At 36.7% G+C, this 14,301-nt stretch overlaps 1 protein-coding gene and 1 long non-coding RNA gene across 3 annotated transcripts in view; one reads left to right on the top strand and one right to left on the bottom strand.

The window, feature by feature from the left end:
* LOC108414733 (SLAM family member 9-like) overlaps positions 1-11,720 on the bottom strand; it is an 18,407-nt gene extending 6,687 nt beyond the window's left edge. The window contains exons 1-6 of the mRNA XM_037533038.1: positions 11,541-11,720; positions 10,417-10,755; positions 7,884-8,171; positions 7,530-7,655; positions 7,331-7,401; positions 6,654-6,698 (exon numbers count right to left, since the gene is read on the bottom strand). Coding sequence (XP_037388935.1) covers positions 6,654-6,698; positions 7,331-7,401; positions 7,530-7,655; positions 7,884-8,171; positions 10,417-10,755; positions 11,541-11,589 — 918 coding nt within the window. The 5' untranslated portion in view covers positions 11,590-11,720. The remainder of the gene's footprint in view (positions 1-6,653; positions 6,699-7,330; positions 7,402-7,529; positions 7,656-7,883; positions 8,172-10,416; positions 10,756-11,540) is intronic.
* Positions 2,137-14,301, top strand: LOC108414734. Of its 2 annotated transcripts, XR_005129391.1 has the most exons (4): positions 2,137-2,385; positions 10,633-10,765; positions 13,572-13,602; positions 14,018-14,301. It is a non-coding gene; the product is annotated as an uncharacterized LOC108414734 (long non-coding RNA). The 2 variants fall into 2 exon arrangements; XR_005129390.1 differs by having other exon boundaries at positions 2,138-2,385; positions 13,572-14,301.

The raw sequence follows: 14,301 nt of genomic DNA, 5'->3' as shown, positions 1-14,301 counted from the left end.
CCACCAGCACTGCTGTGACTGATCCACTCAGACTAGCACAACACACACTAACACACCACCACCACGTCAGTGTTACTGCAGTGCTGAGAATGATCCACCACCCAAATAGTGCCTGCTCTGTGAAGGGTCCATGGGGGTCCTGACCACTGAAGAACAGAGTAAAAGGGGGGCTAACAAAGTATCATAGAAACAGTCTGCAACTGTAGAACTATAAAGTGCTCCTATACAGTAAGTGGAGCTGATAAAATGGACAGTGAGTGTAGAAACAAGGAGGTGGTCAGAATGTTATGCCTGATTGCTGTTTTTCAGGATGAGCAATATTTAGGACTAAAAACATTCTACAGGAGTTAGTTAATGCAGGAAAATGGTATAAAAATGAAACCAAGCTGAATGGATCTCTGAGTGAACACTGTCAGGCCAGTAATGAGGTGGAAGCTGCATCAAACCCAGGCAATCATCACCCATCAAAATTCATCATCCGAGCAAGATGTTGTCTGAGGGAAACCACTGACAGACCAGCGACTCTGAAGGAGCTACAGAGCTCAGTGGTGCAAACTCTGTAGAGCAAAAGTGCACCAGCCCACTATATGAAGAACTACACAACTAACCAGGGTAGCATAAAAAAGCCATTACTAAAGAAAGGTTGCAAAAGAAGCTTATTTTTTATATAGACTAGTATAGATTTGATATATTTTTATATAACAGTGGACTGACTGGCTTATTTATTATACAAAGTCAAATGTTTAGCCTAACTTTAAAGGGCAAGTTCAAAACTAACCAAGAACTGTTCACAGTGGTGGTGATAGGAACCAGATGTCTGAAGAGTTTAATGCCCTGAAAAGCTTTCTTGCAGGAAGTTATTATATGAAATGGTTATGAATATGATGCCTGATACTGTATCACTATAGTGTTGAGGTAAGATCTGGATATAAATCATATTTTTTACATTTGTCCTTGGTGGAGAGGTATATGCAGAGCAAAACAGTCCCAATCTTTTCAGATTTACCATGATTGTACTGTTATTAGTATTACATCTAAAAACTCAGAAGATCCATTTAAATGACAAATAAATTGGCTATATTTGCATTGTAGACATAATGACCCCTGATTTTTATCCCCACCACTGTAGCCTCAAGCATCTAATAGTAACTCCTGAAACGTATCACACTAATAATGCTGACTGCACTGATGAACAGTGAAAATCATGATACCAATGAATCCGTCATTATAATAATCATTTATATACAAATGAAGATTTGAGTTTTAGCAAGTTTTTCCGTGAGGAATCTGACGAGTGTAAAGCAGTTTGAGAGGCTAGTAAGGTAAGAATCTGGGTGACTATCTATTCATGTGTGTCTAATAGGTGTGTCAATCGTCATCATACTGTACATAGTCTCAGAGGAAAAAGAATGAAACAGTTCCTGTCCAACTAGATTTCAGAAATGCAAACAGGTCCAACCTTCGTTCCAGAACAAACATTTTAAACATTATTTGATAAACAAAGTTAAAGCAAATGTGTCAGAATCCTTCTTCCTTCTTCCTTCTGACCAGTCTGACATACAAACTCCTCAGAGAGAGGTAAGTGACACAGAACTTACTAACTTCACTGAAAGCTTTACTAATAAATCAGTTACAATGATGAAGATGAATGTATACATGCACAGAACTGTTTGGTCATTGGTGATAATAATTAATGTGAGTCCAGTTGATTTTGATCTATGACATGCAGGTTATTTGGTGTATTATGTCAATATGCAGATAAGCAGACGTCTGTGGTGTAGTGTGAGTTAAACTTAATGGCGTTTCACTGTAGAAACAGATTCTTACACTTTAATCCTGATACTGCAGTGTGGAAGAGAGGAAATAAATAAAGGCTGAATTTAATTTGACTGACAGGTTCATCCTCCAACACCATGAAGGAGGAGACACAAACTCTATTTGACAGATGGAGATATGGACATATTGTTTTAAGTAGAGGGCTGGTCTGCTGTGCTGCATACAAGTAGATGAAAGAATGAGTGAAAATGGTCTCAGATTAGTGTAGAAACAGAGGTTTCGGAGTGGAAGACATCAGACGAAGGTTTGTTACACTGTGAGTGACGCTGTGATGCTACGTCACCATGTAGGAGGAGACTCGCTGTATGTTTATCGCCATTTCGAAGAAGCGCAGACAGTCATCGGTCGGAGCTCAGAGCTGATCTGCTGGACTCAACATACTTTCAGTTCATAAAGAATGAAAAGATTGCTGACAAACTGCTGCTGGAAATGCCTGCAGTTCCTTCTTCCACTAAAGACCTGGACACTGTCTGATGGATGTGGCTGACTGGCTGCTCTTGTTGTCTAAACTGAAGGGTGACGGAGCTGCGAGGAGGTCGACGAAGGACGGTAGGACAACACATTCACTCAGATTAAAGAATGAAGATTAGAGACTAAAGAATGAGCAGCTCATCATTTTACTGAGATTATATACATTTATACTGATTTATTTACAGTATTATTGTACTACAGAGTACAGATTCACTTTAAAATGGCATTTCAGATTACAAATGATAATTAAGCAGGAAGGAACTCCAGTTGGTGTCCTTTAGGAAGGAAAACTGAGCTGGAAAAGTAAAACTGACTTTATTACTGAAGACTCAGTGCAGGTTATTTCATTAGGGAGTGAAGGTTGTTTGATGGGAGTATTGATGGATTATTAGTTGTTTATCAGGGTATTTTAGTGACTGTTGTGTTTAATGCTGTGCTATGTTGGAGGAAAGGCAGAAACAGGATGAATAAACTGATTGAAAATGTAGATGAAGCTGTTACAGTAACTCCAGATATTCTGGAGCTCATTCTGGAGAGCAATTAAGAAACGGCAGGATGTCTAGAAGTTAGAAAAATATCCACTGTACAGTGACTGAAGTCCTTTAGTCCAACAGCAGCCAATCCTTTATTTAGTTGCTTGAGTATTTATTTATTTATTGACTTATTTGTGGTGCTTTTCTACTGATAATCATGTTATGAAAAGTCTGGTTACTGTCTGTCTGTACTGTATTTTGTGTTATAAGTCTAGTGTAAAATGCCATATGAGTTAATAATGAAATATAAACTTGATAATGAACTGATCATAAATATGTAAATCAATGTGTAAATCAAAAGTAATAAAGAGAAAAATTAAATAAATAAAATGTGCTGAGAGTGAGGGAGGAGGGAGAAGCTAAATCAACCAGCTGGTAAACTTCTGTGATAAAGAGACGCAGCCTGTTCAAGGACAGGGCACACATTTCCAGAAATGACTGAACTGTAGTTTAGTGGGGCAAGTTGTTCATTTTTCAAGTCTATAAAGGACAAAGAGTTTCTAACTTTAAGGCTTTAACACATTATTATAGTGTAAATTGTGTTGCATGCAGTGTAAATAGTGTTTACTGGATGCTGCTCATGCTGCTGATCTGCTCCTGCACTGCTTTGCCTGATAATTATTAAAATGGACAAACGCGTGATTTAAGGCAGAACTGAAAGAGTTATATAGGTCACTTGAAAAGCTGAATGGAGCAGAAGGTAATGTCTCTAAACAGCAGGCGGCGATGTTGTTCATGTAATGAATAGCACAGCAGCCAACGCCCACAGTAATAACACAGGGGGTTATTTCACCAAGCAGGACTTCCCAGTAAGATCAGTAATTTAAGCCGAAGTTGTCGATTTTCCACTACAAATGTTCATCAGCTCTTCTTAGTCTGGAAAGGCTATTTTTGGGCTAAGCTAAAAGGCTGTCCTGCTTCATGAAACACCCCCAGATCTCTGTCAGCTAAACGAAACAAATAAAGGTCTAACATGACGGATATCAACTATATATGCTTCTTACTTCTTCAGAGAAGTCAGAGAAGGTTTGAGTGCTCTAGTACAGCTTTATTAAGGTTATTCTGAAGATTTTGCTAGTTGTAGAATGACTATAATTATTTGACATTAGATTATTTCTGCAGCATTAAATAGGCAGATGTGTTTAGGCTTGACTCTGTAAACTGAAGACTCTGGACACACCCTGAAATTTGAGAGGCTGAGCTTCAGGCTGAAACCTGAAGTTGGTTTATTGTCGATGCTTGCCAGTAGATCTAGTTTCTTGATGATCTTACTTCTTTCTGTTTCATTCTTACTTTTCCAAGCCAACTTTAACGTTTCTAGTCTAAATATTTAAAGGAGTGCAGGTTTTTTGTGTCCAGTGAGTGTCCAGAGAGTTTCCAGTGAGTCAAAACTACCCACAGTGCCAATGAGTCATTTACATAGTTAAAAAACCAAAACAAAGCAGGTTGGGGCAAGCAGCACCACCATCACATAATATGCTTATAAAGTGAAATAACCACTACAGTTTGCTCCTTTACAGGTACTAGACCTGTGTTTCATCTCTCACCATGTGTGTGTCAGTAAAGGTAGGATCATCATTAAACAAGCCTAACATAATCATAAGTCTATAAGAATTAAAGATTTATTATCCATAACGGGAACACAAAACTCTACACTGGATGTTTTTTCATTTCAGTCTGTTTTGGTCCGTATTATTAGTTATTATTATTTCAGTATTTTATGATGAGTATCCTTCTTCTGATTATTCTTCTTATTGTTATTATTATTAATAATAGTTCATTAATAATACGTTAACTTTGATCTGTAATATTTAATGATAGACCTTCTTTACATATATGTATGTATAAGTTAATGTTGGGTAGTTTTACCTGAAATAGCCTTAAAATCTCTGTTATTTTATGGAAAGCCCCTCATGTATCTTATAACCAACTCATTCAGTCACTCACTCACTCCAACTTTTTCTCTCATACCAGAACTCAGGACATCAGCCAATACTGTGCACCAATCAGATATTCCTTCTCTCTCAATTTAAAATCTGTATACCTTAGATAATGTGCCGTTGTAATTGAAAAGGTCATTCCAAAACATATTTATCTGAAAAAATTTGATTTTTTGAAAATGAGGCACACTGGACAAGAACTTCATAATGAACCATATTATTCTAATTTGTTTTAGGGCTACCAAGTCAAACTGATCAATGTAAGCATCCTAACTACAACCTTGTTACTTCAAAAGCAATTTAAAGTCTGCCAACATAAATTCTTAAGCTTATTTTAAATTAGTAAAGTGTAAAGGTCTGAATTAGTCATTTGCTGATGAAACTGATGTGAGGTACAAAAGAATCAGAAAGGTCTTGCTGCACAGGGCTTTTATTCTGACATCATACTTTAAGTACGTTTGTTAAGTTAAGAGGGGCTTTTATTTTGACACACTGTAGCCCTTTATGTAGACTTTTAAAGCTTGCAAAGAAACACCTACTCTGATCTATTTACACTTATTTTATTTTGTGCTAAAGTATCGGTGGCGAAAGGTCAGTCCAGTGTACTGGATGGATGCATCACTAGTTTAGCAGACTGAAAATTCTCCAGAAGGGGGCGCTTTTAGCAGTCAAATAGCTTTTAGTGCTTCATAAGCGCTGAGCTTCACATCACCAGCTGTGTGTGTCCTCGATTAAAATACAGAAAAGTACAGAGCGGCTTTAGTAAATTCATCATCAGGGTCTGTCTCACAAAGCAAGTTCAGCTGAGATGGGATTCCTGACTTTACAGCTTCACAAAATCTAACAAACAGAGTGGCAGTTAATTCGTAACCACTTCCTCTGTTAACCACGTTTTAGACTAATCCTTGTGCACATCACACCCATAAAATGTGGCATTTATAATGAACCGCTAATCATGTGAAACACAATGAGTCAAAACGAATATTTCTTAAAGAGGAATAAAGAAATCACAGCACAAATACGTAGATATTAAAGTGGACACTGCCACCATGTTGGTGATTAGTGGAGTAATAATTTCTGTTCTTTATAATTATGTAGTATCATTTGTTTCCTCTGCTAAAAAAAAATCATATTACTGATGCCACAAAAAATAAGTGACCAGAACTGTCCACCTCCACAAGCCCCTGATTAATCTCCAGCTCAGTGCTGATTTGTCCAAAAGCCGTTCATGATGTGAAATCCAGGGACCGCATTACTGAGACTTCCTATCTTTTTTCTTAATTTAAGATCTGACAGGTCAAGTTAAGATTTTTCATATATTTATATTACAGAAGCAAATCTTACTTGATTTGGGAATTTTATCTTACAGCATCTTATCTCAGGTTAAGAAGACTTATGGCTGTTACCTAGCAACAGACCCTACGTGCACGTAACCACGTTATCAAAATAATCAAGCTAGTTACGCAGGCGGCTAAAGTCAGCTACTGTTACTGAAGGACAAAAAAGGTCAAACAAAACTAAAGTGTGTTGTGCTGTTTATAGGCTTATATTAACTTTATAAGCAGGAATTCAGCTTGGTGAGACAGACAGTGTTCAAGACAGTAAATAACAAAACCAAAATGCTGAGTACAAAATACTGAAATGCCAGTTTATAGTTGTTCAGAATGAAATGTTTTCATGAAATTCATACCCTAAACAAGGAACACAGCACAAATACACAAATACAGTTAATGCTTGTGACTAGTTTTATACAGCTAGCAGGTTGAATACTGAGTAAAAGAAGGCAGTAATGAGCTAAAAATGTAAAATATAATTAAAAAGGATATTCTGACTCTGAAATACAGAGTTACGTCCTGATAGGACAGTACACCACCTGCTCAGTCTGGTCTTGAACTTCTGTCCCTCCAGCTCTGTTTACCTGTAAACACAGCAGAACGTTTCAGTAAAAACACATGGACTGCAGGATAAAACTGTTCAGACATGCATCTGAGAACACACTGAACATCTGGAAAATAAACACGAGAAAGTTTTAGAATTTTGAAAACATTAAAACAAAGCAATGCAAAATAAAGAGAAACATTTTTAGATTTCTAATTTAAGAGGTACTACCCAAATTTAAGCAAATCTGTGACTCAAGGCTTTTTTGTAAATCTTGTCTCGTGTTCATGTGACTCTCAGGTGGATTTGATCTACTGATCAGAGGCTTTTGCACAAACTTGTGTAGTTCATACAGATCAAGTTCACACTGTCATTAAGACAAAAGAGGGAGCAAATATTAAGATATTCTGAAATGTTGGTGGCTCTCCTTTACGCTGTGTGAAAGTTTCATGGTGAATGGACTAATAGAAGTTAGAGGAAAATCTCTTTGAATTAAATTTGAAATAAAGTTGATATTTTAGAAACGGCTCATTTAAAGAGACCTGGTCTCACTCCAGTCCAGCAGATGGCTCTAATGTTCAGGACTGAAGTGCAATAGATTAAACACAAATATTCACATTTCATAATAAAGTGTATAATTTACTCTATTTATTAAATCTGTAGTAAACTCACCTCATGAGCTTCATTTGAACTGTGAGGTTTAGTTTTCACTTCAGCATAATTCAGCTCAGCGTCTTCACAAGCTGCAGACAAAAGACAGGACAGTATATTGTGCTATGTATAAAACAAAATAGCAAACAAACAAAAAACAAATAATGATAATAAAATAATGAAAGACAACTGATGTTGTAAAACCAGCTGCATCTCTTGCCTTGTTGCTTTGTCTTCTTTTTCCAGATCCACAAAAATAAAATTAATAGAGCAACAATCAGACCAACAGGTGTCAGAACAGCAGCCAGTGATTTGGAGAGATCTCTAGGACCTTTCGTACCTGAGAGTGTTAAAAAAGCATTTGCTGCAGTAAATTAGTCAAATAAGTAAACAATACTTTTACATTTACTTCAGGAAATGGCAAAGACAAACATTTCTGTGTTAAATCTCAGTAATTAGCATGTGGATCTGCATCAGTAGAGCATCAGAGAAACTAGTGAAGTTTTCTTAGTTGCTTCTTTTTGTTTGACAAAAATATTTACCTTTCACTGAGCTTTGTGGTTTTATTACCTACCTGACTTACAGCAGATGTTTGTAATGTCGAGCTGGGTTGTCTGAGTGCTAACTGGATTAGCAGCTACACAGGTGTAAGTAGAACAGTCTGGGTTGGTTTTATTCAGAGGAAGATAAAGACGTTCACTGGAATTTGAGCTGCTGATGCTGGAGATTCTCTCTTTCTCTTCATACCAGGATAAACTCACATCCTTCCCATTCTCCACAGAGCACAGAGGAGAGCACGACTCTCTGAGACTCACTGAGCGCTTTTCAGCTTGATTTCTTATGACTGGCTTTAATACTGGAGCTACAAAATACAGAATAAAACAATAAAACAGATAAGAGACATTGAAACATTATATACAACCCTATAACCACCACCAACAGTATAAATATGCAAAAATACTATAAATTATCAAATCACTGACATTTGTTTGGCCTGTTTGGCTGCTAGAGGAGGTTCCATGTCTGATTTTATGCTGTAATTGTTGTTTGCCAAACTCAGGCAGGTTTCAGCACATCTGATATCTGCTGTGTCTCATAAACAGCACATTTGGGCTGTGTGTTAAATCTCTAGTCATTATACACGGACTTATAACGGCCTCTGATCAACTCCTGTTGTTTATGTACGAGATTACATCTTTCAGCATAACACTCTATATTGTGTTCGGTGATGTATGTATAACAACAGGCATATAGTTTTGGTAGATCTTCCATATTATTTTATAATATTTGGAAACAAAACACAAAAATGAGCCTGTATAATAAACCCTATAAAAATCTATAAACCATATATACATTTTTTCTTTTGTGTTTAAATTTTTACATTTGGTCTATATGTTCTCTGAATTTGCCAGTAAAAATCTTCCTCAGTCATGTTTACATCTGGTCTTTTGGTCACATAGCATGACTGACAAAAAATAGAAACACGTAGATCTGACTGTGAATAAAAGTGGAGCTAATTAACAAAAAAACAAAAACAACTGGTAACACTTTATTTTGCATTCACCGTAGATGCTCACTTGGTCTTCAAGGTTTAGGAAACCTTAAATGTTAAGAATTGTAAATCTCAATATGATGCACATATTAAATACTGCTAAAATACGTTCTATAAACCAAGCAAAACACTTTATTCATAATAACAATAAAATAAATCCCTTTACAAATATGTTTTCATAACTGCTGCATCACATGGTTACTCTCTCTCGCCCTCTGAGTGAGGACAGGTGCGTTAAATATCTAATTCAACTTTTCATTTCTTTCAGACTTTAGCTACAGTGTGACATTACCTGAGAGAAACTTTTAACTGTTGTAATTTCCACAGACCAGCACAACCTCATGACATCATCACAATGCAACAATACTAGTAGAGGTAATTTTGCATATCAACCATGTTTTTGATAATAAACAGACCCTTTTTCTGAAATTATTTCAAGCCATACATATCCAACAGACAGGCTTCCCTCTAACATAAAACTAAATATCTATTAAATACAACTGTAAATGTAACAGAATCAAGAAAATCTAACCCTAAAACTAAATCTAATCCTAACCTGAACTTTAACACCAAGCCTAAACCTAATATTAACCCTGACATTGCTGATAATCAATTCATTTTAACCACACAGTTTGCAAACAATTTGAGTGTCTACAGATGATATAAAGGGGGGAAACCAAAATAAAGTATAGGAGGTAAATATTAAAACACAGAGGACAACCAGAATAAAAATCATTCAAATCTGTATCATTAGATGTTCATCCAAGATTTAACTCTGAACAAAATCTCATCAGCCTAGACCCCATGTGTCAAACACAAGGTCCATGGGCAACAACAGGTCCACCACACAATCCTATCCGGCCCGAATTTTCTATTAAAATTAGTTTGTTTTACAATGTGCTACATTACAGTCTACCCAGCATGCACTGCAATGTGGTGTGCTCCAACTCTCCTACCCCAATAACAGTCTATGGGACAGCAGTTACACCTCATTTCTACACACTTCTGTGCAGCTCCACACCAGCCATATCACCCGAATGCATTTCAGCTGCAGTTCCACCACCAGAAACTGAGTCCAAGTCTTAATGAACTTGCAGCAAAGTATAGATGCAAGGTCTCTAGTTCAAGCAGGTCAATAGGTAGGGTTAAAAGACCACCTGGGGACATTTACATGTAATAAGTCAAGTTCTACTACAAGTGCCTGTATTTTATTGTTGAAGTCTTTGCATATTTTTGAATAAACAAGAGCCATAAGTTTGGGTTACAGCACAACATTAATTAAAAATAAAATAACAGTTTTTTCTCTGACCCACAGATTTGATGAGATTTTTAATTTGGCCCTTGTACTGGTTGATTGACACCCGTGCCCTAGACCAACCAGATTACGTTCTGTAGAATATTTCTTTATCATGCTAAACTTTGTTGGCAGAAGTGAACTGGTTTATGACTGATGTAGTTCACGCTGTTGGTCTTCAGGCTGAGCCCAGTTCTGCTTATTCATGTTCTGCCTTTTTCTACAGCAACTATAAAAATGGTAAATGTAATATTTACTCACCATAGACATCAACACTGAAACTCCAGACTGAGATACTTCCAGTAATGATGTGTAGTTTATAAACTCCAGAATCTTCTCTGCTGATGTTCCTGATGGTTAAAGATCCACTGGTTCTGTTCAGCTGCAGTCTGTCTCTGAATCTCTCACTGTCATAGTCTGTAATAATCTCTCCTCTAATGATCAGACTGATCACTATCTTTATATCTGCATTCTCAGATCTATAGAACCACAGTATGTGAGCATCACTCTGAACTCCAGTTAATCCAGTATGGATGGTCACAGTGTTTCCCTCCAGCTCCTGCAGTCTGACAACCTCTTCTCCAGCTGAGCACAGCAGACCTGAAACAGTGTAAGTAGATAATATTAGTCTAAAGACTCACATACAGAAGATATTTACTATCAGTTCATTTCTGAATCCACTACCTCAGATCATATCTCAGATAATGTCTAATGCATGTATAAATGCCTTTTCTGCAACATGACAATGTAATTTTATCTACATTTAGTGCTGCCACTCCAGGCTACTCGCTGTGATCTTTTATTACAAGTGTTCCATTGTGTAAAAAATCCAGCATTTAAGCTTTTGTTCAGTTCTGAGCTCATTTTCACTTCATATTCAAAATATATTCACTGCATTAAACTGACACATTTGCAAAGCCTTTGTCACATCAAGTATTACTTAATAACTACTAAATACTGTGACAGAGCTCATTCCTTACTGAAGCCAGCAAAGCAGCAACAGACTCTACTACTGACTGAGTAACTACACTTCAGTTCAGCTCTCGTCTACCTGATCCTGCTGTTCTATTCTTCATCCTTTCTTCATTCTACACACACACACACTGATCTCACTACTGCTTAAAGCTTCATCCAGCACACTTTATTACAGATCATCATTAATGTGACTGTATTTTACACTGATAGATCATCATCTAATACAGATACACCAACTTTCAGCTCAGCTCTACTGTATAAACACATCAACACTCACATCACACTGTTTTCTATTAAACCCAGAGCAGTAACTGTAAAGACGATCTCTGTCAGTGATCAGACCGGACTGACCGCTCTGTCAGTCCAGAGCTCCTCGTGTTCCTGGAATAGTTTGAGGAAAACAGACTTACGGTAAAGCAGGAGAAGCAGAGCTGGATGAATCCTGTATTCTGAGAACATCTTAACCAGCCATTCTAATCAACCAGCTTCATCTACCAACTCTTCAACTCCATCGTCAGTTTTTTCTCAGATTCATAGAAAACAAAAGAAACACGGAGCTGATGTGCTCTAGGGGCTGGGCTAGGCTGGGCATGCCCATCATGCATTGCGGTAAAAGCTGACATGGAGTGCCTCATAGTCAGCTGGTTTTTAAACGATGTTAGTGAAGATTTGAACTGATAATAAACAGTCAGTATTAAATACAGATTTACTTCTACCTTTCTCTTTTATAAAAGCACTGACAGTACAGCTAGATCACAGTGATGGGTTACAAATGATCTCAATCAAATCAATCAAATTGATCTGTTTTATATTACAAGTTGATATTTTTATATTTATGATATGTAAAACTGTCCATGCAGTATGTAAAAACGCTAAACAACATAATAAATACAAATAAAGTTATATATAAAGTTAGAAGAAAACAAGAACACAGGTTTTGTTCCCGACTTCTTGCTGATCTCCAGTCATTGTATGGACTTATTCAATCCCATCATCATCACCTGACCTAATGTAATGAAGGATTGATCAGCTGAAGCAGGTGTTGGGTGGTAACTGTAAATACTGGACTTCCTCCAGAGGAGATTTAGAAATGGTTAAAAAAAAACTCCTAAAATGAAGGTTCTTCAAAGGTTCTTTAAGAAAGGGAATGTTTCTATTTAGATCCATGAGCTCTATATGGAATCAGTTCATGCGTAAAATGTTCTTTCAGATTTCAGATTGATTAAAAGTGTGTTGTACATGGTTCTATAAAGAATATTTTTGAAAACAGTTCTATATAGCACCAAAAAGGGTTCTTCTATTGTTATGATAAAGCTTGGAACACTAGAACCACACCCACTGATGCTATATAGAACCATTTCACATTCTCCATCAATCTGGAGAACATGCCACCATGAAAAGAACCATATAAGCCTGAAATGGTTTGATATAGAATTTATGGTTGTAAATAGATCTGTTCCCTTTATTAAAGACCCGTCTTTTTTAAATAGCGCAAGACTGGCTGTGAGTGGCACAGCTGCCTGTATCTATGGCTGCAGTTACTGAGAGTAACCCTGAGGTTGTTTTCAGCACGTGTTCAGTCAAACTCAGGCAGTCATATTATTTCATGCTGAAGGCATTGCTGGAATACATTGGAGGCTCTGTATAAAGGAGAACCTTTGTTTAGCTGGTTATTTCTTTTTTTCTCACACTCTCACAAGATATATTCCAATACAGACTGAAAAAGTGGAATCTACAAAATGTTCCCTCAACTAATAACAACTAAAACAATCCTAGATGAGATGAAAGTAGATCATCTGTAATGTATATCTGAAATATATCCTACTATACTTTAAATTATAACGTCACTTTCATTGCCCTGGTGTAAGGGTTCTAGATACACTGAGGCCTAATTTTAAGCTGAAACCCACCACTTCCGTTTGAATGTGTGAGTCGGGGGGGGGGGGGGCGCTACTGACTGCTGCCACCATGACTAAAGTGCACAAACCACAGACAAACGTTGCTAACCAAAAGTTAAAGAGCATTCATTTAATTTCCAGTCAAAACAAGTGATTATTTTTCAGGAAATAATTTTGAGGATATAAGATGATTCCTTTGCAAGAAGTAAGACCCACTCAGAACCTGCAGCTCTTCATTTGGGCATTCAAATTTACCATCATTATCAGTGACTTATGACAACACTATCATGTGATTAGGGAGACGCCTGTAACTGACCTGAAACAAAATATACATATATGTAAAACCTAAGTATACACTGAACACTAGAGCTGCTGTGGTGAATTTCACCGAAGCCTGCATTATACAATCACATGCATTATACATCATCACGTGCTTCAGTGATCTCATAATCTGATTCTCTGAGAGCCATGATGGAAAATGAACATCGTGTTGGTTTGATTATTTATCCATCATCACTTATTCATCTGTTGTTCTTTCTACAGTGTGAGTTCAGCCATCTGACATATGAAGGAGGTGAGTGAGCTACAAAACCAATATAGAAAAAGAAATATATTCAGTCTGTAAACAAGAGCTGCATTCACATGAACCTACTCCCTTAAAATCATTCTGTAAATAAAACTAGTCTGGATTCTCTTAAAAGTGATAAATAAATGCAGCATTTGTATACTTCTATTTATTTCTTTTGTCACCACTGAAATACTTATTTATACTGTTTTTGCAATTAGTTCTTATATGTATAGTCATTTTAGTTGCACATCATTTTGAATATGACTACACATAGTGAGGGTGGTGTTACCTTTATGTTCATTGTTTTATTTGCAGGGCAGTAATCAGTTGCATTTAGTCCTCCAGCACAACTCAGAAAAAAATATTAAAGCTTCTTCAGCTGTTCAACTGTTTAATTCCTTTTTTTTTTAACTGCTGTCAGATATTCTACTTCTCCACTTTGTGGTCTGGCTGTTGTCATCAGCTTCAGGGAAGCACCACAAACAATAACAACAGACTCAGCAAGTGAAAAAAGCAGAAATAAACAGCTGAATAGAGGTTCTCAGGTTCTCAGATAAAGTGTCATGTTGTCAGAGGATCGTTCGACTTAAGAGAAGTCCTGAACAACACACCAATGTGTGCTACAACTGTCTATTGCATGTTTATTGTAAAGGGGTCAAAATGATAATAATGATATATTATGAAATAAAAGCGTTTTGAAAAAGG

This window comes from Pygocentrus nattereri, chromosome 22, assembly GCF_015220715.1.
Source record: "Pygocentrus nattereri isolate fPygNat1 chromosome 22, fPygNat1.pri, whole genome shotgun sequence".
NCBI lineage: Eukaryota > Metazoa > Chordata > Actinopteri > Characiformes > Serrasalmidae > Pygocentrus > Pygocentrus nattereri.
The sequence above is the reverse complement of the archived record's forward strand: the minus strand, read 5'-3'. Positions and strand labels throughout refer to the sequence as shown.